The following is a 22,690-nucleotide window of genomic DNA, read 5'->3' as shown; positions in this document are numbered from 1 at the left end:
ACTGCTTTTCCCCCTTAACCTGAGGCACAAGTGACAGAAAACCCAGAACTTTTGTTGCTATGCAATAGCACTTTGAGATGAATGAGAATCCCAGAAATAATTCAGCATATTCTTTTCTATTCTTTTGAAGACTTGTTCGGATCTCAGTAACTCTATTCCGAATCTTTCCTTTATCAAGGCAAACCACTGAAGTCCAGTTTTAGAGAACTGATCATTTCAGAGTGGACAGCACTCTTAATTTTAGTTTGAAAGAAAGGTATAGAAGAAGGAATATCTAAGTGGAAGCTTCATATTATATCTTAAAATCATTTTACAGGTAGCTACTTAACTGTTCTCTACTCATGGAAACCTAACACTATGAGTTACAATAACACTTAAAAATAGAAGTGAACTGTAATCTCAGCACTTTGGGAGGCAGGGGCAAGAGGATCACTTGAGGCCAGAAGTTCAAGACCAGCCTGGGCAACATGGTGAGACCACTGTCTCTACAACGAATAAAAAATTAGCTGGGCTTGGGAGCATGCATCTGTAATCCCAGCTTCTTGGGAGGCTGAGGCAGGAGGATCACCTGAGCCCAGGAGTTTGAGGCTGTAGTGAGTCATTATTGCACCACTGTACTCGAGCCTGGGTGACACAGCAAGATCCTGTTTCTAAAAAAACACACACACAAACAACTAAAAACCACCATAGTTTTAGTGTCAAGTTTACAACTAAAATGGACGTTTTAGTGGCATGTTTTTGTGATCATTAGTTGTTATAGAAAAATGACAGACTTAAAAACAGGTATCAGAGCCTTGGGGCAGTGTGGAAAGCATGCATATGTGTGTTGTGTGCGCATGTATGCATGCAATGTGTGGCATGTGTGTGCCTGTGTGGTGGAGGTGGAGAGGTAAGAGGCCTCATTTGTAACTCCACCTGGTTAAAGAATATATCACAAGGAAGACTTTTGCTCAAGGCTCTTTAATCTGCCAGCTACAAGGTCTTCTTCTTTTGTGTGTGTAATGCTTTGAATCCCAGATGTTTGGTTGTAATTTTTTTTAGCTCCTGTTTTGCACTGTGGCCCACTCTGAAGGCCATTTCTGTAAAAATAATGAAGAATTCTCTGGAGATAAAATCTAAAAGTGAGCAGATATAGTTTCATTCAAGGTCCTCTTCAGGGGCAAGGACAGTTGGTACTGATTAATGAGTTCCAAGCCTACAAATTACATACAAGCGGAGAAACACAGAGGAGCTTATCTTTGAGTTGGCAGAATCTGCCATTCTCCCAACCAGGCGCGGAATGACTCTGACTGGGGGCGGGGGACATCACTGCATTCAGATGGCTGTCCACACAGAGGGTCCCCTAAGGGTCTCTTCAGCTGCAGGGGACTCGCAGTTCATACCCAAACTCCCCTAGGTCGGGTGAGTCTGTTCACACAGCACACCACTGTCTTTTTCTCTGAGTCCCATTAACTCCCCATGACATTCATCGTTAACTGGGAATGGCATCTGCTCTGAACCTGCATGTCTCAAAACGTGGCAGAAGGACAGAGAAACCCAGCTATTCCCCAGCACCTCCAGTTCAGTGTAGGCACCCAGTAACCCTGCGTGTTCGCTGTGATCCATGGAGAACCACAACACTGACTCGGTATTAAGCAGAGCATCACTTCAGAGGTTCCTCAGCTGCATCACCACTGCCAAAAAATAAGGACAAGCCAGCGATTTTGCAGAAGGCAACAGCTTTGCAGAATAAAAACCATATACTCAGTTCTAATCTAGATGTTACTTCAGCCTCCTCAGCTTGGAAAACGCAGCCAGACAGCCTTCTTTGGCCTCCAACTCTTCATCTGAAGAATGGGAAGGACCAAGCCTGGGCTCCTGATAAGAACATCTTTTATTGCTCTACATACTTGCCAGAGGATGTGGGTTGGGGGTGAGAGAACGGCATCCTGTAATTCAAGGACTTCAGGAGGCAATTGTTGCTGCTTCCATCAGACAATACTGGGCAAGCTGCTTTCTCCTATTTATACATTTTATCAGCTTCCTTTGTAAAGGGTCAGTGTTGCTAAATTTAACATCTACAGAAGAAACTGATCCCCAGTCCCCCGCTTTTTGGCATCGGGGACCGATTTTGTGGAAGACAATTTTTCCACAGATAGGGGGCGCCAGAGGGATGGCTTTGGGATGATTCAAGCGCATTACATTTATTGTGTACTTTATTTCTATTATTATTACAAACTCATCATAATTCATAATGCAGAATCGGTGGCTTGCTTTCCTTCAACTATAAAGTCCCATCCGAGGGTAATGGAGGCAGTGACAGATCATCAGGCATTACATTCTCATAAGAAGCACACAGCCTAGATCCCTCACATGCGCAGTTCACAATAGGGTTTGTGCTCCTATGAGAATCTAATGCTGCTGATGATCTAACAGGAGGCAGGGCCCAGGGAGTAATGCTCGCTTGCTTGCCTGCTGCTCACCTCCTGCCATGTGGCCCAGTTCCTAACAGATCACAGACCAGTGGTACCCCAGGGATAGAGGCTCCTGCCTTACAGGGTACTGCCCCAAGTCTCAGAGCTGCCTGTAAGGACTGAAACTTCCATTCCCTAACTAGAGATCTTCTACTGTGTTGGTGCTATGGTTTCCAGGTATCTGGTACTTATTCAGGCCGTCTTACTTTTGGATATTTTTTTGGTATAATAAAAATTTTAAACCAACAAAAATGTATCCTTAGAAAATCTTTTGTAAAGACTGTCATGCACGTGTAGAAAGATACTCTGAGCCTGGACCTTAAGGTTTCCAAAGCCTGTAGCAGCCACCAAACAATTCTCAGATTCTCAAGATTTGCTTGTCATGGCTCTCAGGGTGAAGCAGAAACTCTTCACTCTTAGAACTGGGGCAAGTCTTCCCTTGTTCTGTAAGGGATCTCCTTGAATGAAGCCATTTACTAATGAAGATATAACTTGGGTTACGTTGGTATAAAATCATATCCAAACGCAAACCTACAGATTGGGTGGTTTGGTGTTCTGGTTAAAACTATAGAAACTGTTGCATGGCAGGAAGGTACAGCTCTCTACATTTTTGTATGTGAGAAGATTAGCTGTTACCCAGGCGGACCAAAAGATATGTTTTGAGTCTTGGAGGGGAGGGCTGCAGTGAAAACCAGCTCAGGAGAGGAATGCCACTTGTCCAAAGAATACATCGTTTGTGCCTTATTTACAGAAATAAAATTGAGTTGACCTTGCCACATACCACCGGCTTTGCCTATCACACCCCTGCCTAACTGCTGCTCAAATACAAAAGTCTAGACCTTGTGGTGTGGCTTATTCATTGAAACAGTATGGCAACCCTCCTTAACAGCCAGTAGTGACAGGAAAAAACATTCTTCCTGTTGTACAGGCATCGACTGTTGCTTTAAGATCTGCATGTTTAGAGCTAGACTGAAACTTCTGAGAAATCACCTCAGCAAACAGAGTCCATCTGTGCCGTTAACTCCTAGGGCTCCATTTGGCTGCCTGCAGCCCTGTTGACAAGGATGTGAGGTCCTGTCCTGGCTCATCAGGAGAGAGTGCTGCGATTGATTAGTGATGTCTCTCCCAGGGGCAGCACTGGAAGTACCTGCACCTGGGCTCTATGGTCACTAAACAATTTAAAAGTCTCTCATTTTATAGATTACGAAAACAAAAGTCCTGCAGAGACAAAGTCAAAATGAAAATCCAGTTCTTTTGACCACTTGCTCTCATTGTATTACCATAGCTCAAAAATGGACTGGAGGCCCACCCTCCCTTATCAACAATTCTAAAATCCAAAAAGCTCTGAAAATATGTAACTCATATCAGGGAGGATCCTAACTTGAACATGAGGCTATTTACAGTATTTACAGCATTTGTTTACAGAGTATTGCCCCAGACCTTGCTGGGAGGCATTATATATTACATAGTACCTGCTCAGTATTTCTTTTATAAAATCTGGAAAAAAGCTGAAATCTAAAGCACGTCTGGGTCCAGATGTATTGGATAAGGGGTGGCAGGCCTGTACTACTGACCCGACAGCCTACAGGGGTGTGGTAGGTGTCATGGCTTTAAAAGATACCCACGCCCTAATCTGGAACTTGTAAATCTGTTATTCCTCAGACATTAATTACTAGCTATGGACCTTAAAATGAGATTATCCAGGATTAACTGTGGGCCCATTCTAATCACAGGTGCTCTTCAAAAGCAGAGAACTTTCTCCAGCTGGAGTCAGAGACAGACAGCAGAAGAGGAAGTCAGAGAGAGCTTTTAAGCAGGAGAAGGACTCAATCTGCCATTGCTTGAGGGACCACCTGGAAAGCATAAGGAATGCAGGTGGCTCCAGGTACAAAGATTGGCCCCGGGTTGATGCCCAGTAACGAATCAGGGCCTTCCGCTGGTTCATTCGGCCAACGACGTGAATACACCTGGAAGCAGATTCTTCTCCAGGGCCTCCAGATAAGAGCCCATCATGGCTGACATCTTGATTTCAGCCTCATAAGACCCTAATCAGAGAACCCAGTCCTGCTATGTCAGATTTCCCACCTGAGGAGCTGGGAGACAATACATGGGTACTAGGGTAAGTCATGATGAAAACTAATACATGGAACAAGCCTGACTCTTCTTCCATAAGGTGTCCTGTTAGCATCTCCTCAGACTTACCTTTCTGCATCCCAGTCAAAGCCCTTTACCCCCATCAGACTGTTCCCCTGCATCCTCCCTCCCGGACACACGAGGCTTTGCACTTTCTTACCCAGGACATTTCACCGGCCAGGACTGCAGAGTCCTTTCCCCCAGGCCTCTCTGCGTTTCTCTGCCACGCCCTCCAGCCCTGCCTTCCACAAACCAGTGAACAGGCCACTGGCCTCCTGGAATGGGATTCAATCCTGCCCTACAGAGCACTCACTGCTGCTCTTTTCAGGGCCTAAGACTCTTGAAAGATGAAAACCTCGTCTCGTGCCCCCCTCGTGGCGCCGTAATGCCTGTCATTACACAGATTAAACCTTGATGGATATTTGCTCAGAGAATGACTGATGCAGCCCAACAGCGCTGGGCACTGAAGTGTGCAGCCCCTGGGTAGGAGGCGGTCACACAGGGGAGGGGCAATCTCTAGTGTTCCTAGTTAAAATAACCCCTTAGATTTGGACTGGGATTTGCAGTTTTCAAAGAATTTCCAAACATATTATCTCATGTCATTTTTTACTATGTCAACTTTTTTTTCACCAAAAACCCATGACATAAACAAGGCAAGTCTTTTTAAATTCCCAGTTTTTGCTTGTTTGAGACAGAGTCTCTCTCTGTCGCCAAGCCTAGAGTGCAATGGTGTGACCACAGCTCACTGACGCCTCAACCTCCCAGGATCAAGCGATCCTCTCTCCTTGGCCACTGGAGTAGCTGGGACTACAGGTGTGCACCACCATGTCCTGCTATTTTTTTATTTTTATTTCTGTAGGGACAGTGTCTTGCTATGTTGCCAGGGCTGGTCTCGAAATCCTGGGCACAAGTAATCTACCCACCTTGGCCTCCGAAAGTGCTGGGATTGCAGGCATGAGCCACCACACCTGGTTTTAATTCCCCGTTTTGACAGATGCAAAAACAGAGGTTCTAGAGGGTTATGAGATTTGCACAGTCAGCATAGGTAACAAACCCAGCAGTACAGACGCAACCCTCTCGCAGTGCCGGGCAGAGAAGCTGCTCTAAAAATCCAAGGCACACGGAGACAGGAGCAGCGTGCTAGAGCTGTGAGCTCTGCAAAAACACCACCCAGGTGAATGAGACTGGCTCAAGGTGTCCAGGAAGGTAGATTTAATCCTGTCTGTTTGTCCAAACCCGACTCCCTCCTCTTCCCCCTTCTCCATGTTTTCCTAAGGAAAAAGCTTTTCTGTTTAATTTAAAGCCAAGAATATCTGGTCTAAAGTATCACTGCTAGTGGAGGGGAAAAGCCCAAAACCTCTAATCCCAGCAGTGTGATCATTAAGATGCAGACGAGACTACCTTCCCTGGGGCAGATAACAAGAAGGACCTGAATAAGGTGGAAGACCCAGCTCCACCTGGGAATCAAACCCTTGCCCTGATCTCCCCACTCGGAACAGGAATAAAAATACCTGTTTCACACCTACAGTTGTGAGGATGAAGTAACATCGCGAATGTATATCTCTCCAAATGTGTACAGGGCTACCTATATCTAACCACTATCATCCCAATGACCAGCACTAAGGCAAATCTGTCTGTTTCACCAAATAGCATCCGGGTTCCCAGCTATGCTCTTACCACGTATTGCTTTCTTCCCTCGAGGCTGGCCTCGGCATCCTATTAACCTGATTTCATCCTATTCAAAATACTAGTGAGTAAAGAGGAAGGATAATGAAGAAGTAACTGTAGGATTTACCCCAAGTTCTACATAAGCTCAAAGGGGACTCTGACTACATGTTTGCTTCAATCCTTCCTTCCATGAGATAATCACAGCAGAGTTGAAAAAACACTACTGATACAAATGCAGAAATCCAGTGTACCCTGACGTGCATAAGACTGAATACTCTCATGCCCAAGCCCAACCCCGATATTTTTCCATTATTTGGACTTCTTCAGGCAGCAACTGATAGATCAGTACAAATAAAAAGGGTCCCTGTTAACCACAAGCACTACCTCCTAAAAGAAACTGACTCCTCCACAAGAGAGTCTACAATGCTGAATACACATCAATATTTGGGTTGAATTTAATTTTCACCCATTCTCCACAGCCCTCGGGAGATTTTAGATCAGACTGGTAAGAAGTGCATTCTGATTCAGGTCTGGAGTATTTTATTGGAAAATGGGGCACAGTTTCTAGTGACGATCTTTTTTTTTTTTTTTTAAGACAGGGTTTTGCTCTATCACCCAGGCTGGAGTAGAGTGGCGTGATCATAGCTCACTGCAACTTCCGCCTGCCCAGCTAAAGTGATCTCCCATCTCAGCCTCCCAAGCAGCTGGGACTATAGGTGCACGCCACCATGCCTGACTAATTTTTGTGTTTTTTGTAGAGACAGGGTTTTGCCATGTTGAACTGGTGTTGAACTCCTGGCTTCAAGTGATCCATCTGCCTCGGCCTCCCAAAGTGCAGAGATTACAGGCGTGAGTCACAGCACCTGGACTCTAGTGATGATCTTTCATTGGAAATTTACTACAAATCTAACAAGACAGCTTTACTTTAATAAATTTATAGCTGATTTCCCTTGGATATTGTTGATAATCCTGGAAGACTGATTGTTCTTTAAATCCCCCCAGAGTTACTCAGATAAGGATTATGGTCACTAACTTCAATAAAAACTGCTTGAAGATTTTTTTATAACAGATGTTGGGCCTTGTGTATACAATGCAATTTTGAAGACATGACAATATGCTTTTAGATATTAGAGTTAAAATAAATTATAGCAGAAATTTGGAAATCTTTAATCCTTACTGTGCAAATCTGAATTGCATTTTGGAAACACGTGGGATGCGTCCTAAAGCTCCAGTCTTGGTTTCTCACCAGAAACCAGAGTTCCCTTCTAAAGGAGAAGGCCTGGGGGCAGTGATGCATTCTGTTTTAAATACATCAAAGTTACAATGAGAGTGGAGATTAAAGTAGACATACAAAAATGAGGGCATTCTAACTGTAATTTTGGGGTTAATCACTTAATCTCTTCGAACATTTGTTTCTTCATCTGTACAAAAGAAATGGTAATGTATTGTCTGTTTCACAGGAGTGTTGTGAAAAGACATAACTCGATGAGAAAAAGTGTTGTGAACTCTAAATCACATGTGTAAGATCAGCCTGGCTGGGTGCAGTGGCTCACACCTGTAATTCCAGCACTCTGGGAGGCTGAGACAGGAGGATCACTCGAACCCAAGAGTTCAAGACCAGCCTGGGCAACACAGTGAAACTCTGTCTCTACAAAAAATTTAAAAACTAGCCACGCATGTGCCTGTAGTCCTAGCTACTCAGGAGGCTGAGGCTGAAGGATAACCTGAGCCGAGGAGTTGGAGGCTACAGAGAGCTTATGATTGTGTCACTGTATTTCAGCCTGGGTGATAGAGCCAGCCCCTGTCTCAAAAACAAGAAAAAGAAAAAGAAAAAAATCAGCGTGTATCCACCACGACTACTGCTGCAAGTAGCCTGGGAAATCCTGATGCATCTCAACTAGAATAATCTTCTCCTTTAACATCAGCTCTTCCTCCAGACACGCCTGTCCATCCTGATGACACCTCATTCTCCCAGGCATCTAAGCTTAGAAACCTGGTCATGCTACCTTGTTCCTCCACCCTCCCTGATGCAAGAATGATCCCTCCTTTTCAAAATATAAACCTGATCAGCTCAACCCCTTGCTCGATAATCACTGACAATTTCCAATTGTTCTTGAAAAGAGTCAAAACACGTAAGTCGCCCCCAAGCCCCTGTCTTGTCTGGCCCTGCCCTCCCCCCACAATGCTTTCCCTGCTTCTGCACTCCAGTCACACTGGCCCCTTTGGCTCCTCCAAAGCCCGCTTTCCCGCCAGCTATGGAGCCTTCGCCACACTGTTCCTCAGCTGGAACTGCCAGCCCTAGGGGCTATGTCCTCTGCAAAGCCATCCTTGGCTTCATGGAGCTGCCCAAGTGCTACTGTAACTGGTGTGAAGAGAAACCTATCCCTCATGTCGCAGCACTTGTTACTGTTTGAAATTATATGTTACGTGATGTCTCCCTCTCCCTCCCCAACTAAAACGTCATGAGAGCAGTGATGCTCTTTTACTCCAGTATCATAACTTCAATACTTAGCACCTATTGGGTACTCAAAATATGTTATGAGTAAATCAGTCAACCTTGGGATCCTCTCCTCACTGTCGATATATTTAAGCTAAGAAAAATATATAAGGGCCGGCCACAGTGGCTTACACCTGTACTCCCAGAACTTTGGGCAGCTGAGGTGGGAGGATCACCTGAGACCAGGAGTTTAAGACCAGCCTGGGCAACGCAGCAAGATCCCATCACTATAAATAATTGTTAAAATTAGCTTGGGGTGGCGGCCTGTGCCTGTAGTTCTAGCTACTAGAGAGGCTGAGGGAGTATTGCTTGAGCCCAGGAGTTCAAGGCAGCAGTGAGCTATGATTGTGCCACTACACTCCACCCTTGGGGGAGAGTGAGACCCTGCCTCAAAAAGAAAAAAAATAATAAAATGTATAGGGAAGAGGAAAGTGAGCTAACTAAATATCTGATATGTGTTTGGAGGCACTGAGATAAGTGCTCAGTATTTAATATCTGTGATGGTTAATAGTGAGTGTCAACTTGATGGATTGAAGAATGCAAAGTATTGTTCCTGGGTGTGTCTGCGAGGGTGTTGCCAGAGGAGATTCACATTTGAGTCAGTGGACTGGGAAAGGCAAACCCACCCTCAATCTGGGTGGGCACCATCTACTTAGCTGCCAGCATGGCTAGGATAAAAGCAGGAAGAGGAACATGGAAGGACTAGACCTGCTGAGTCTTCCAGCCTCCATCCTTCTCCTGTGCTAGATGCTTCCTGCCCTCAAACATCGAACTCCAAGTTCTTCAGCTTTTGGACTCTTGGATGTATGCCGGTGGTTTGCCAGGGGCTCTCAGGCCTTCAGCCACAGACTGAAGGCTGCACTGTTGGCTTCCCTACTTTTGAGGTTTGGGGACTTGGACCAGCTTCCTGGCTCCTCAGCTTGCAGATGGCCTGTTGTGGGACTTTACTTTGTGATCGTGTGAGTCAATACTCCTTAATAAACTCCCTTTCATATATACGTTTATCCTATCAGTCCTGTCCCTCTAGAGAACCCTGATTAATACAATACCTCACTTACTCATCACAAAATCCTACCAGATTGTATTGGTTTTCCATTGCTGCTGTAACAAATTATAATAAACTCAGTGCTTTTGAACAACACAAATTAGGATACATTTCGGTAGGTCAGAGACCCAACCCTAGGCCAACATCAAGGTGTCAGCAGAGCTGCGTGCCTTCCATAGACTCAAGGAGAATCCGATTCCTTGCCTCTTCCAACTTCTAGAAGCTGCTTCCGTTCCTTGTTTCATGCATGGTCTCTTCCTCCATCATCAAAGCCAGGAACATCACATGTCTCTTGTCATTATCCTATAGCCACATCTCCCTCTGACCTCAACCAGGAAAGAGTCTCTGCTTTAAGGACTCATGCGATTAGCTGGGCCTGCCTGGATATTCGAAGATAATCTTCCATCTCAAGGTCCTTAACCTCGGTCCCAGAGGCAGAGTCCCCTGTTCCACGTAAAGTAACGTGTTCGTGGGTCCTAGAGATCTAAGTGTGGATATATTTGCCATTATTCTGCCTAACAAATAGATGGTTTATCCCCTTTTTATAGCGGGAGAAACTCAAGAGCTAAAAGCTACAGCACGAGGAGGTGAGGGATGCAGGATTCAACTTTTTTTTTGGTTTTCCAGAAAGCAGGTCTGTCTCTCTAAAACGGTTGCTTCTCCATTTTAATAACTATTTAATAATTAGGGTAGCATAATGAAACATTTCTGAGAAAGTCAATGAGAAGTAACTGCATTCACTATGCAGGGCTGCTGCAAGGAATGGCCATAAACTTGGTGGCCTAAAACAACAGATATTTACTCTCTCACAGTTCTGGAGGCTAGAGTCAGAAATCAAGGCTGGGCAGGGCTGTGCTCCCTCTTCCAGCTCCTGGTGGCTCCCATCTTGTGGCAGCATAACTCCACTTTCTGCCTCTTTCTTCACTCGGCCTTCTTCCCAGTGTTTCTGTCTGATAGGGCTTGGTTGTGTCCCCACCCAAATCTCCTCTTGAATTACAACTCCCACAATTCCCATGTATTGTGGAAGGAACCTGGTGGGGGGCGGTTGAATCATGGGGGCGGGTCTTCCCCACGGTGTTCTTGTGATAGTGAGTGGGTCTCATGAGATCTGATGGTTTTATAAAGGGGAATTTCCCTGCACAAGCTCTCTTCTCTTGTCTGCTGCCATGTTAGACGTGCCCTTCACGTTCCACAGTGACTGTGAGGCCTCCCCAACTAGTCCAGTAAGCCTCTTTCTTTTGTCAACTGCCCAATCTCGGGTACGTCTTTATCAGCAGCGTGAAAACAGACTAGTACACTCTCTCTCACATTTCCCTTGGCTCTCCTCTTATAAGGACACCTGTCGTGGGATTTAGGGTCCACCCTAAATCCAGGGCGATCTCATCTTGAGATCCTTTACTTTAATTACATCTGGAAAGATCTATTTCCAAATAAGCTCACATTCTGAGGTTCTAGGTGGACATGAATTTCGGGGGATAAATATTCAGGCCACTATAGTGACATATACAGAACTTACAATAAAAATGTAAATGTACCATCGAGTCAATTGTCTAAGAGGTAGCAGACACCTCTTTAAATGCTCACGCTAGCTGTGAAGATCAGCTTCCTCGCTGCGTGGCCCGCTGTCAGAGTGAACTTCAGCAAATATCACAGGAGCCCCTGACAGCATCTTCTCTGACACAGGGAAAGATAAAAAGCAGAAATATAAAAACCTGTCACCCATCTATTTCTGTATTCCTTGTATCTAATTGTTTCTTTCTCCACTGCCCCCATCTCCTTCCATATGACAGTTTAGCAGGCACCTAAGGAATGGAACAGTGCCACTCTCAATATAATATTTATGAGATGGTTAAAGAATAATAACTGTGGTATCTATTTTAATTTCCATTTTAATCTTCTGTCCTACTTTTGAAAAAAAAGATCTAAAAAAGTACTGTAATTCAAGCACAGAGATAAGCATACACACTTAAAACTTTCTTTTTTTCTTAAGAGTCAGGGTATCACTCGGTCGCCCAGGCTACAGTACAGTGGTATAATCAGAGCTTACTGCAGCCTCAAATTCCTGGGCTCAATCGATCCTCCTGCCTCAGCCTCCTGAGTTGCTAGGACTACAGGCATGAACCACCATGCTTGGCTATTTTTATTTTATTTTTTGTAGACATGGGGGTCTCACTATCTCTACAGGATTGTGCCCAGGCTTGTCTGAAACTCCTGGCCTCAAAAGGGATCCTCCTGCCTCAGCCTCCAAAAGCACTGAGATTACAAATGTGAGCAACCACACTCAGCTCCATAATTAATACTCTGGAAGGAGCTTTCTTGTTGTTGCTATTGTTCTTGGTTTTATGGGTGTGGGAAAGGGAGCCGTGTTGGGGGAGTCTGGTGTTACGCATGCTGAGTGCAAAGCACGCCTGGGGAGGCATGGAGGCCTCACTGAGGATGTGGGAAGCATGCCCAGGGCTGATCCTGAGAGGAAAAACCAAATTTAGAATTTTTTCTTCTTAAATATTTTGAGCCTCATATTTGTAGCCCTTCATAAATAGCTTCTTCATAGCCCTCATATTAAAGACACAACCAAATACGAGAGTTAAGAGTTAAGGAGTTAATAGTTAATATTTAAGGAATAGCCTGGGGGTCCTGCAGACCTGGGTTGGAATAAGACCTTGGGCAGGTTGGTCAACCACACCTAGCCTCAGTTTACCCAGCTGTAAAATGGACAAATGTCTCTAGTTCATGTTATTGTAAGGATCACATGAGACACTCAGCAGTGTGCTTTGCTGTGGAATAACCCCCTGACCGTGTTAGTTATCAGAGTCTCACTAGGCCCTAGAAGGAAGCAGGAGATATCTGTATTCCCATTTGATAGCCTCAAAGAAGTCAAAAGCACACACAACCAGTGCTGCAGGGCTGGAGACACGGATGGAAATCAAACAACTGTAAATCCCTGTTAATTCTCAGTTGTAATTAAATTCCTGGCAGAATAAGGTGCTTCATAATATAGTTTTATTGTTCTCCCAAACTATAATCCAACCAGCAAATTATGTTTGAGTTTTTTAAACCACCTGAACCATAAGAGAATTCATACCAATTCTGAGTATAAAATTTCATTATGTTGGGGAAGTAACTGTCCCCACAGTCACAGGCAGAGCCAATGAAGCCAAACGAGCACTGATACTTAGAGTCGGCAACAAAAAGGTGGAGACTCGGTAGAAAGTAATCTACATCGTGAACAGGCCAGATCTGCCCCTCTGCCTGTCCTTGAAAGTAAAGTTTTATTGGAACACAGCCATGATCATTCATTTGTGTATAGCTGTGAGAAAGACGGCATGGCCCATAAAGCCTAAACCATTTATTATGTTGCACTTTACAGAAAATGTTTGCCAACCTCTGCTGTAACGGAAGACCTATAATGGGGCAGCAATGGGGAGAACCTGAAAATATCTTAAAATGCCAAGTTGCATTCCTAGCGTTCTCGCCTGGTACTTTCAGTCTCACGAAATAGGGGTGCTTTATTTTTCACGAAGTAGCAGGGAAGGTAAATCCCCCAAGGGACATGAGCAAGAGGACCTTAAAGTTAGGAGGAATTTCTCCCAGCAAAGCCAGTGGAGGATCCTGACACTCGGCCACAGTGGTCTCAGTGGCCTCAGTAGCTTTTTCTCCCCCGTGATGAAATTCCGCGCACCTAGAGACAGGAAGGACTCACTCGGATTTTCTCGTCCTCCAGGGTTGGGGATGGGCTAGATCCTTGCTCCAATTCCTCCTTCTCTGTCACTGTCTTGCAGATGTCTTTAGTCTGCTGGTTATCTGGAGGCTGCAGATCATGGTACTGTGATTTTGTTTTCAAGCTATTGGTGAATTCTTCAGAGTGAGTTTTTCTGAAGAGAGACAAAAGTAACATTCTCAAAAACCATTCTGCAACAGGAAGAGCTTTTACAAAGCAGATGTTGACATTCAAATTACGTGAGAACCAGTAACAGACACCACTTACTGAGTGCTTCTAACATGCTGGGCCCTGTGCCATCACCTGCCTCAGTTTCCCTCAGTGTAAAGACGTTAACTTCATCCTCATCACAACCCTATGAGGAAGGCATTGTCATCCTCACTTTGTTATAAGAGCTCCAAGAAATTTTGTAATTCACCCAAGACCACCCAAGATTTTGGTATAGCCAAAATCTGCATCCTGGTCTGCCCAACTCCTGGTTTACAAGTTAACCTATTAGAACATACCATCTCCTTCCAATCGATCATTAAATAATTCCTTTATCTTCATATGTCCATTGACAGTTTTAAAGTTACAGGCACTAGTGGGCAGCATCCCAGCCCTTGAAAGTCCAATGCACCATCCATTGTGCCACAGAGTCGGCTTCGCATCCCTAGCCCTTGGGAACTAAACTGTGGTCCTCATGTCTGTCCCAATTTCCACTTCAGCATCTCAGAGTAATGCTGTCAACATCACTGTGCAGAGCCAGAGAAGGACACCCAGAGCACCCCAGCTACCCAGCAGAGGAGTGCCATCACCTGCCTCAGTTTCCCTCCGAGTTACCTTCCTACATCTGCAGTTGATATCACTTCTCTATTGAAAACCCTCACTGTCCACAGAATAAGGTCCAAACTCCCAAATCTGGCCTCTGAAGCAGTTGCCCAAGGGTATTCCAAATGCTCAGAAGACCTCATCATTCCCCAAAGAACCATTCGTAGTCAAGTCTAGGGGCCTTGGTTAAGCCCTCTGCCTGCACTTTCCTTCTTGGCCTTCTGTAGCTAGAAAACCACTCCTTTCAAGGTTTGGTTCAGATTTCACCTCGTCTGTGGATCGGAATGATAGGTTCCCACCTATGCTTGGTAAACTCTGTTTATACCTTCATTATAGCCAAATCACAGCCTGCACTGCCCGTAGTGAGCTGTGCATCTGTCTACTTCTCCTCCTAGACTGGAAGCTCCCTGTTTCTCTTTCAATTCCCAGTACCTTGCACTGTGTAGGCACCTAAAGAGCCTGATTATCCAGCCGCCTGTATCTGAGTGATCTCCTTGAAAGACCTGAAGCTTGCACAGTCACTGCATTTCTCACATATGTTCCCGATACTCAGCTGCGTCGGCCTGCACTGCTCTCACATGACTCTAGTGCAGCCACGGGTGATCACTGGGGAACTCACACACTCATACAGATCAAAACCGGAATGACAAGCAGGCAGAGGAAGCAGCGGATTTGACAGCACTAAAGACTTTCATGAGGTCTTTAGTGCTATCAAAGACTTGAGACCAAAAGCCTAAATCAACCTTCTAAAGAGATCCAAAAGGTCTTTAGACCAAAAGCCTAAGTCAACCTTCCAAAGAGATCCAAAATGACTTTCGTGACCCTCCAACCCAACCCCACTCTCCCACCAGATACTGGGAACAAGGGGCATGTTTGCAATGTTTTCTAACGTCTGGAGAGTCTGTAAGTCTCTGGTTGGTTTGCAGATCACATACCTGAGCTCTTCTGCCTCCTGTTCTGCCTTCAGCCGGGCCCTCTCAGCAATAATTTCATCACAGAGCACATCATAGGGTTTATCTAGATGGTGTTCGCCCATCACCCACACCCAGACTTCCTCATCGGCTCCCAGCTTCCAATGAACGGATTTGCCATTCTCTGCAAACAAACACACAAACAAAAAATTCAGATTGGACAAATAACTTTAGTCATAGATTACTATTTCCCTATATTCTCATCTAATATATATATATATATTTTCAAAGACCCTAATATTAGATGAGACAAGGAACTTCCAACTGCTCAGGAACATCTGTAGGTGGCAATGGCAGTGGTGGCAGTGAAAGGCAGCTTCAGTGAAAATATTTGTTTTAAAAATATTAGGGGTATGTTTTTTGAACGTGCTTTTTTTTTTTTTTTTTTTTTTTTTTGACACAATCTTGCTCTATTGCCCAGGCTGGAGTCAGGTGGCATGATCTTGGCTCATTGCAACCTCCGCCTTCTGGGTTCAAGCAATTCCCTGCCTCAGCCTCCCAAGCAGCTGGGATTACAGGTACCTGCTACCACACCTGGCTAATTTTTGTATTTTTGGTAGAGACAGGGTTTCACCATCTTGGCCAGGCTGGTCTTGAACTCTTGACCTCGTGATCCACCCACCTCAGTCTCCCAAAGTACTGGGATTACAGATGTGAGCCACTGCACCCGGCGGCACATGCCTATTTTATAAATGAAGAAACTGAAATGGAAAGAAATCATTCATTGTTTGCATTATCCTTTAGGGTAACAGAGCTAGCACTTCACACCATAATCTCTTAAATCTAACAATCTCCCTGTAACCCAGAATTCCATAGCTGCTCAAGGGTGTGGTATTTGTACTATGTTCACAAGCTTCACTGGTGGGTAAAAAGCAGGTTTTATCATTTTATTTTACTTTTATTTTTATTGTATTTTATTTGTATTTATTATTTTATTTTAGAAATAGTGTATTACTCTGTCACTCAGGCTGGAGTGCAGAGGTGAGATCATAGTAGTTAGGACTAAGGCATGCACTACCATGCCCAGCTAATTTTTAAAATTTTTTGTAGAGACAGGGCTTTGCTTTGTTGCCCAGGCTGGTCTCAAACTTTGGCTTCAAGCAATCCTCTTGCCTCAGATAAAGAGGCATTTTAGATTCAGACCAGCTTGAGTTCAAATCCTAGCCCTGCCACTTATGAGCTATGTGACTTGGACAACTTATTTAAACTCTTTAGACTCAATTTCCTCATCTGCAAAATGGGAATACCAGTATCTACTACCTAGGGTTGCTGTGGGTAGGCAGGTTCCTGTGCCAAGTTCTTCCCCCAGTGCCTGCCACATAATAGGAGTTCAATAGAGGTTAACTGCTATCATTGCTAGCCTATTATTTACTTATATGGCTGCCTCAGAGATTCACACCAGCCTGTGAGAAGATAATACGACCAGGTAGTGTGATACTTGGTGAAGCTACTTAAATAACCCTTGTTTACAATTGGCCTCACAGGTTAGATTACACCCTAGTGCTCTTGAAATGCGGCCACATGGGTCATGCTCCCTTAAACCGGAGGCAGGTGGAGCATACCTAGGAGAGGCCAACAGAGATCATCCCTGAGTCTGTCAGGCCTACCCAGGGCAACTGTGGGCCAAAGGTGGACCTCTAGTCAAGACCCCAAACTAGCAGTGGTGCTGACTGCATGGAAGAGGGCACCTGGCTGGTGCATGTGCTGGGCCCTGTTTGATGAGCGAAACATCCACACTGGGATTGTGTCTTGTCCTCTCACACTAAGTCAAAGGAAGTTTCCAATTAAGGTGTCTTCTGTCCAATGTATTGTTGACTTTTGTACTGTGGCCTCGGGATACATTACCAAAGCAGGCTGCTCAAAGCCAGGCTTGTGCTTTCTTTTGACCCTTTCTACCCTTCTTGGTACAATGGATACTCCTGCAGTATGTTCTAAACAGAGATACTGGGCAGAGGGAATAGACGCAGACTCTGCACTACCCAAGAATTCCCATTTACTGAGTTCACTGTGGAGAAACAGCGAATGTGGCTGCCAGGTAAGGAGGGGAAGGTCAATCCCTCCATGCCCAAATGGGGCTGGGCACCAGTGCCAGCTCCTGGCAAGCTCGTTGTCTGTTTGACGTAATGCCAGATGGTTCATTAACTTTAGAAAGCTGTCATACCTCATAAAACTCCCTTTATTACACTCTCTCAGGCCAACTAATAATATTTTTATGGTGTCAGCCTCTCAGCCTTCACCTAAGTAGTTCTCTGTCGGTATTTTTTTTTTTTTTTTGACAGCAAGAGGAAGATGCCCAGAAAGGATGGCAGGTGGCACTGTGCCAGGGGAAGAAAAAGGATGAGCAGAGGGATTCCAGCAGCTCAGCTAGGACAGCCCAGAACAGCCTCCAGAGAAGCCACAGCCTACAGGCAGGGCAGGAACTCTTAGGGAAAAGGGGCATGGCTATAGGTGGGGAGAGATACCCTAGAACTGCATGTGAACAGTTGGGGCTTCAAAGCCAAACACCAAGAAGAGAGCAAATGAGAGGAGCAGAGTCAAGAAAGCTTTAAAGGAGGGAACAGAGGGAACATGGTGACCATAAAGAAATAGTGGCTCTTGGCAAGAAGAAAGAGAATGAGATGTGAAATGTCAGAGTTAGCGAGATGCTGAAAAATGGGCTCTTGACAGAGTGGCACTGACAATGGTCTCTGTGCTGACTCCTCACCTCTAAGAGCTCTTCAATAAACTCAGAGAGCAGGGATACTGGAGGAGCTTCAAGTGGTTCCATGGAACTCCCTGAAGCTGTAGGAGGAGGGGGAACTTGTTCTAGTATAATGAGTGTTAGCTGGGATACCCTTGGCTTCACACCAGATGAGGAGATGACTCTCAAGGCCTTCAATGTAGTTCATTCTACAAGCCAGAAACTGAGTTTTTGCTATTAGCAAGATGTAGAGCTAGATGCTGCAGGTGATACAGGAAGGAAAGGGATGAAAGAGATGTGCCCATTCTCCTGCAAGTAACCTAGAGTCTACAAGAGAAGGAGCAAGACATTAGGTGATTCATTTGATGAATTTTCATCACAGATCTGATACGTGTCAGGCACTGAGGTAGATACAGTGTATTAGTCCATTTTCACATTGCTGAGAAAGACATACCCAAGACTGGGCAATTTACAAAAGAAAGAGGTTTAATTGGACTTAAAGTTTCATGACTGGGGAAGCATCACAATCATGGCAGAAGGCAAGGAGGAGCAAGTAACGTCTTACATGGATGGCAGCAGGCAAAGAGAGAGTGAGGAAGATGCAAAAGTGGAAACCCCTGATAAAAACCATCAGATCTCATGAGACTTATTCACTACCATGAGAACAGTATGGAGGAAACTGCCCCTATGATTCAATTGTCTCCCACCAGGTCCCTCCCACAACATGTGGGAATTAGGGGAGTACAATTCAAGATGAGATTTGGGTGGGGACACAGAGCCAAACAGGTGTCACACAGGTGAACACTTAGGACAAGACAGCCCAGTCCCTGTCCTCAGGAAACTAACATTCTAGTTATGGGAAGCAGACATGGATACTTAACTAATTATAAAATTATTAGAACTTCCAAAGGTGGTAGGGTGCAGTGCTAACGGATGCTACGGGAATGCTTAAAAAAAGGAATTAAGTCCCTGCAGGGCCAGGGCAGCATACATTATAACCACAGGGGATTTTCTACTAAGTCCAGTGACGATTCAGGGGATGGAGAGATTGTTCTGGAAAGACAGAGGAGAAATAAGACAAGTTCTTTGTACTGAGTATGGGAGGATGGATATGGAATTTAGACAGAGAGCAAGGGTGTGTTTGACACTGGATGCAAAGAACAGCGTGACAAAAGAACAGAGAAGGGAATCAGCAGGCAGCCATGGGCAATAGGAAATGAGGGTCTCCACCAGGACTGAGAGGGACACCAGAAGTCACCTGCACGTGTGTGGCATAGGCTGACCATCACACAGGGGAGCAGAGGGCCACGTGGCACAGGGTCCCACACACCTGGCTAAGGGACTGAAATTTAGGCCCTGTACTGCAGTTGAGCCAGAAAGCTATAGCAAGATCCCAGTTTTACCCTTGACAAGTTATGAGACCATGCATACCTCAATTTATGTCTCCAAGCCTGAGTCCTTCTATAATAAACAGAGGTAAGAAAGTCCTACTTCACATGCCTGCTAGGTAACAAATGCTCAGAATGTATCATTTCCACATTCTTTATCTGGGTGGCCAATGAAGAACGCATGAATATTTCTGAGCAGATGGTGCCAGGATCAGAAAGTGATTGAGGAAGCTCTGCTCCGCATCTCGGTATATACAGGACGGACCAGGGTGGCACGTGGTGGGTGTTCAGTCAGCATTTGGAGAGAGAATGGGGAGAGACTAGGGGTGAAAAGACCAGGAGTGAGGCAGTCAGGTCCTAAACAGGGCAGGCATAGGAAAGGACAGTGTTCAAGAATATAGGAAGGTTCAGGCCACTGGATTTAAGGAAGGACTCAAAGATGATGCCAGAGTCCTGAAACTCACTAACTGGGAACACAGCAGGGGACAGGCAGAAGTAGTGACAAGAAAATTAATTTGCTTAAGGAGTTAGAAAAAAAAATGAGCTGTTTTGGAAGCGTAGACTATGTCACTTTTACTCTTACTAGAAATCCGTAGGAGGACATTCAATCGACATCTAGAATCCAGAACTGGAGTCCAGAAGTGAGGCCGAGATCAGCCACGTAGACGTGGGAATGACTCTATAGATGGCGTCACTGAAGCCGCTGATACAGATGAGCTCATAGAGGGAATGAAACCAACAAGAGAACCTTGGAAAAGCAGGTGCTTTATTCAGAGGGCGGAAGAAAGCGGAAGGAAAAGACAGTCCTGACTGACAATAAACAAATGAAAAATGGAGGCTTCTGATGCCCCAAATAACCAAACAGCGGAGGAGACCAGGGAGAACGTCCTGCCATGTCGCTGAGACAGGAAAGGGACAGGGCAGTGTCAAGCTCTGCTGAGATGAAGGGGAGGATGATGCAGACTGAGAAAAGTCTCAGGCAGCCTCGGACTTCAGAGAGACTCATTCTAGGGACACTGGTGGGGACAGGCGACAAAGGCGGGATGGAAGGGATGGTGAGAACTGGTGCCGGCAGTCAGCGCGTGCTCTGGAGTTTATTGTGAAGAGGAAAAGGAGGATTCCGTTATTGGTTCAGCAAGTATTTACAGAGTGTCTGCTACATTCCCGGCACTGCTCCATAGACCTGAGGAACAGAAGGAGCACTTGAAGAGCACAGATAACTGAACGATTTATTTAAATGGGGGAAACACAGGCAGGGAGTATACTTGGGGTGTGGGAAGAGGTGAGAGAAAGGATGTCAAGGATGATGCCCAGGGAATGATGGACAGAAGGAGGTGCAGGCGAAGAAGAAAGTGTTGACAAGGAGGTGAGGGAAGCTCCAGTCTGGTAAGAGAAGTTGAAAATGGAGATACACAGAAGCACATTTCTGCACGCAGTGTACCTCCTTAAGTGTGCTTCCTTAGGGTACATTTCAGGGAGCCTAATGGGACATGCGCGTGTCTGTTTCTACTTGAATACCGCCCAGGCCTTCTGGATTTTCTGTCTGCTTCACCTTAAAATTACACGCACTCTTTAATCAGAGGTGAGCGAAGGAGGGAGCTTTTTATAGCACTTCCGTTTAATTAGAGGGTTTTTCTTCCCAGTCCTTGAATCATGTTTATACACTGCAGGACTCTTCACGTTTGCTATCTTGGGGGTTTCTTGAAGAGTTTTTCTAAAACCAACTTTTCTAGAAAGGCGGGTCAGTCCTGCTCAGAACCAGACCACAAAGGGACGGCCAAGTAGAGATATATCCAACTTCATTCTGCAGAGAAATCTCTAAGATCTGAGAGACGTTTCCCCCTGGGGCCTCCTGTAACTAGGCAGTGTTGAAAAACATCAGATAAAAGCGGGGTGACACATGTCCCCGGCAAGGAGATGGCCGGGCTTGGTCCAGTCCTAGGCTGCAGTGTGATGCCACTCACAACACTGTTGTGTTGGATTAATTCCCAGGTGATGGGTACGACAGGGGCGCCTGAGGGGGAGACGTGGGCATCAGTGTGGATTAGCTCCTCAGGGGCGGTGAATGCCAGCCTTAGACTCAGCTAAGGTGGAGATCAAGGGCTAAGACTCACCTTTGCAGAGTCAGCCCTTGGTCTTCACCCCCACTGGATACAACCTGAAGGACAATCATAGTAAAAGATGTATGTGCGAGAGGGGGGAGAGGCACACACACACATTGTCACACATACTATACACACACACACAGACACACACACACACACACACACACACACACGATGCAGGGAGAGAGAACAGAGAGAAAGCGAAGGAGAATCATGTGCTTTATCCCCACAAAGAGAAGACCAAGGACTGAGCCAATAGCCGCAAAAGAGAATCAACACCAGGGCCTCCTATGAGGTAGAGGGGACAGTGGGAGCAATGTTCCGTATTAACTACAGCGGCGTCTCATCAGGGCTGATGGAAACAAGGTGCCCACCAACACCAAGGTTGTTACCATGCTGGCAGACTCCCAGAAACCACGGCCACATTGTCCCAAGTGGATCTGCCTTCCCTCTGGCCTCTCCTTTGGAACACCCCAGTTCCCCTCAGCTGACCCAGAAACCAGAAGACAAATGCCTGACTGGCAGGGGCCACATCCCTTCCAACTGGTTAATGCCCAGGCCCTATCAGTCACTAAATATCAGCTCAGGTGATTACTCACCTATTTTACAATGAGGAAGTTGAGGCTCAAGGAAGTTAAATAACTTGCCCAAGATCTCACAGCCAGTAAACACTGAGACCAGAATTCAAAACCGTTCTGCATGAGTGATGGCAAGACCTGTTTCGGCCAGCTTACCTCGTACAGTCCAAAATGAAATGCTTTCGAGGGTGAAAATGGAGCAACTGAAAAGGGATGCTGGGGTGGCAACCACACACAGGACCCCACTGGGCAAACGAGCATGTGAAGTCGTCATCATGTACTTTCCTGGCGCCACAGAGCAGCGGGGTGATGAAAACGCTAGGTCTAGCCCTGTATTCAATTTAATGAAGGCCAAGGCCGATTCCTATCAGAACTTCCTGAAACGATTCAAACTGTTGCTTTCCCCATTATTTCCTACATTTGTTAGCATAGGTAACAGTCCTGAAGTTATTAATATCAAACTCAATTTTTAAACATTTTAATAAATGTTTATGCTTAGAGACGAGGACAGAAAGAAAGATGGGGAACTTGCATGGCACTACAGCCCAAGGAAGCAGGGGGTGGCATAGAAACGAGAGAACCTCCACTGGAAAAGCAGATGGAAGAACTAGAAAATAGAGAGGAGATCAGTGAAGCCTGCGGCT

General features: G+C 45.5%; 1 protein-coding gene across 7 annotated transcripts in view; it reads right to left on the bottom strand.

The window, feature by feature from the left end:
- SH2D4A (SH2 domain containing 4A) overlaps positions 1-22,690 on the bottom strand; it is an 82,847-nt gene that overhangs the window by 48,297 nt on the left and 11,860 nt on the right. For all 7 annotated transcript variants that reach the window (XR_012417114.1, XR_012417115.1, XM_065518970.2 and 4 more), the window contains 2 exons: positions 15,260-15,419; positions 13,497-13,668 (listed from right to left, as the gene is read on the bottom strand). Coding sequence is in view for 5 of the 7 variants with exons in the window: in XM_065518970.2 (XP_065375042.1) it covers positions 13,497-13,668; positions 15,260-15,419 (332 nt within the window). In the remaining 2 variants the exon portion in view is untranslated. The remainder of the gene's footprint in view (positions 1-13,496; positions 13,669-15,259; positions 15,420-22,690) is intronic.

Source organism: Macaca fascicularis, chromosome 8 (genome assembly GCF_037993035.2).
Source record: "Macaca fascicularis isolate 582-1 chromosome 8, T2T-MFA8v1.1".
In the NCBI taxonomy this organism is placed as follows: domain Eukaryota; kingdom Metazoa; phylum Chordata; class Mammalia; order Primates; family Cercopithecidae; genus Macaca; species Macaca fascicularis.
Note: the sequence above shows the minus strand (reverse complement) of the source record. Positions and strands in the feature narration are given on the sequence as shown.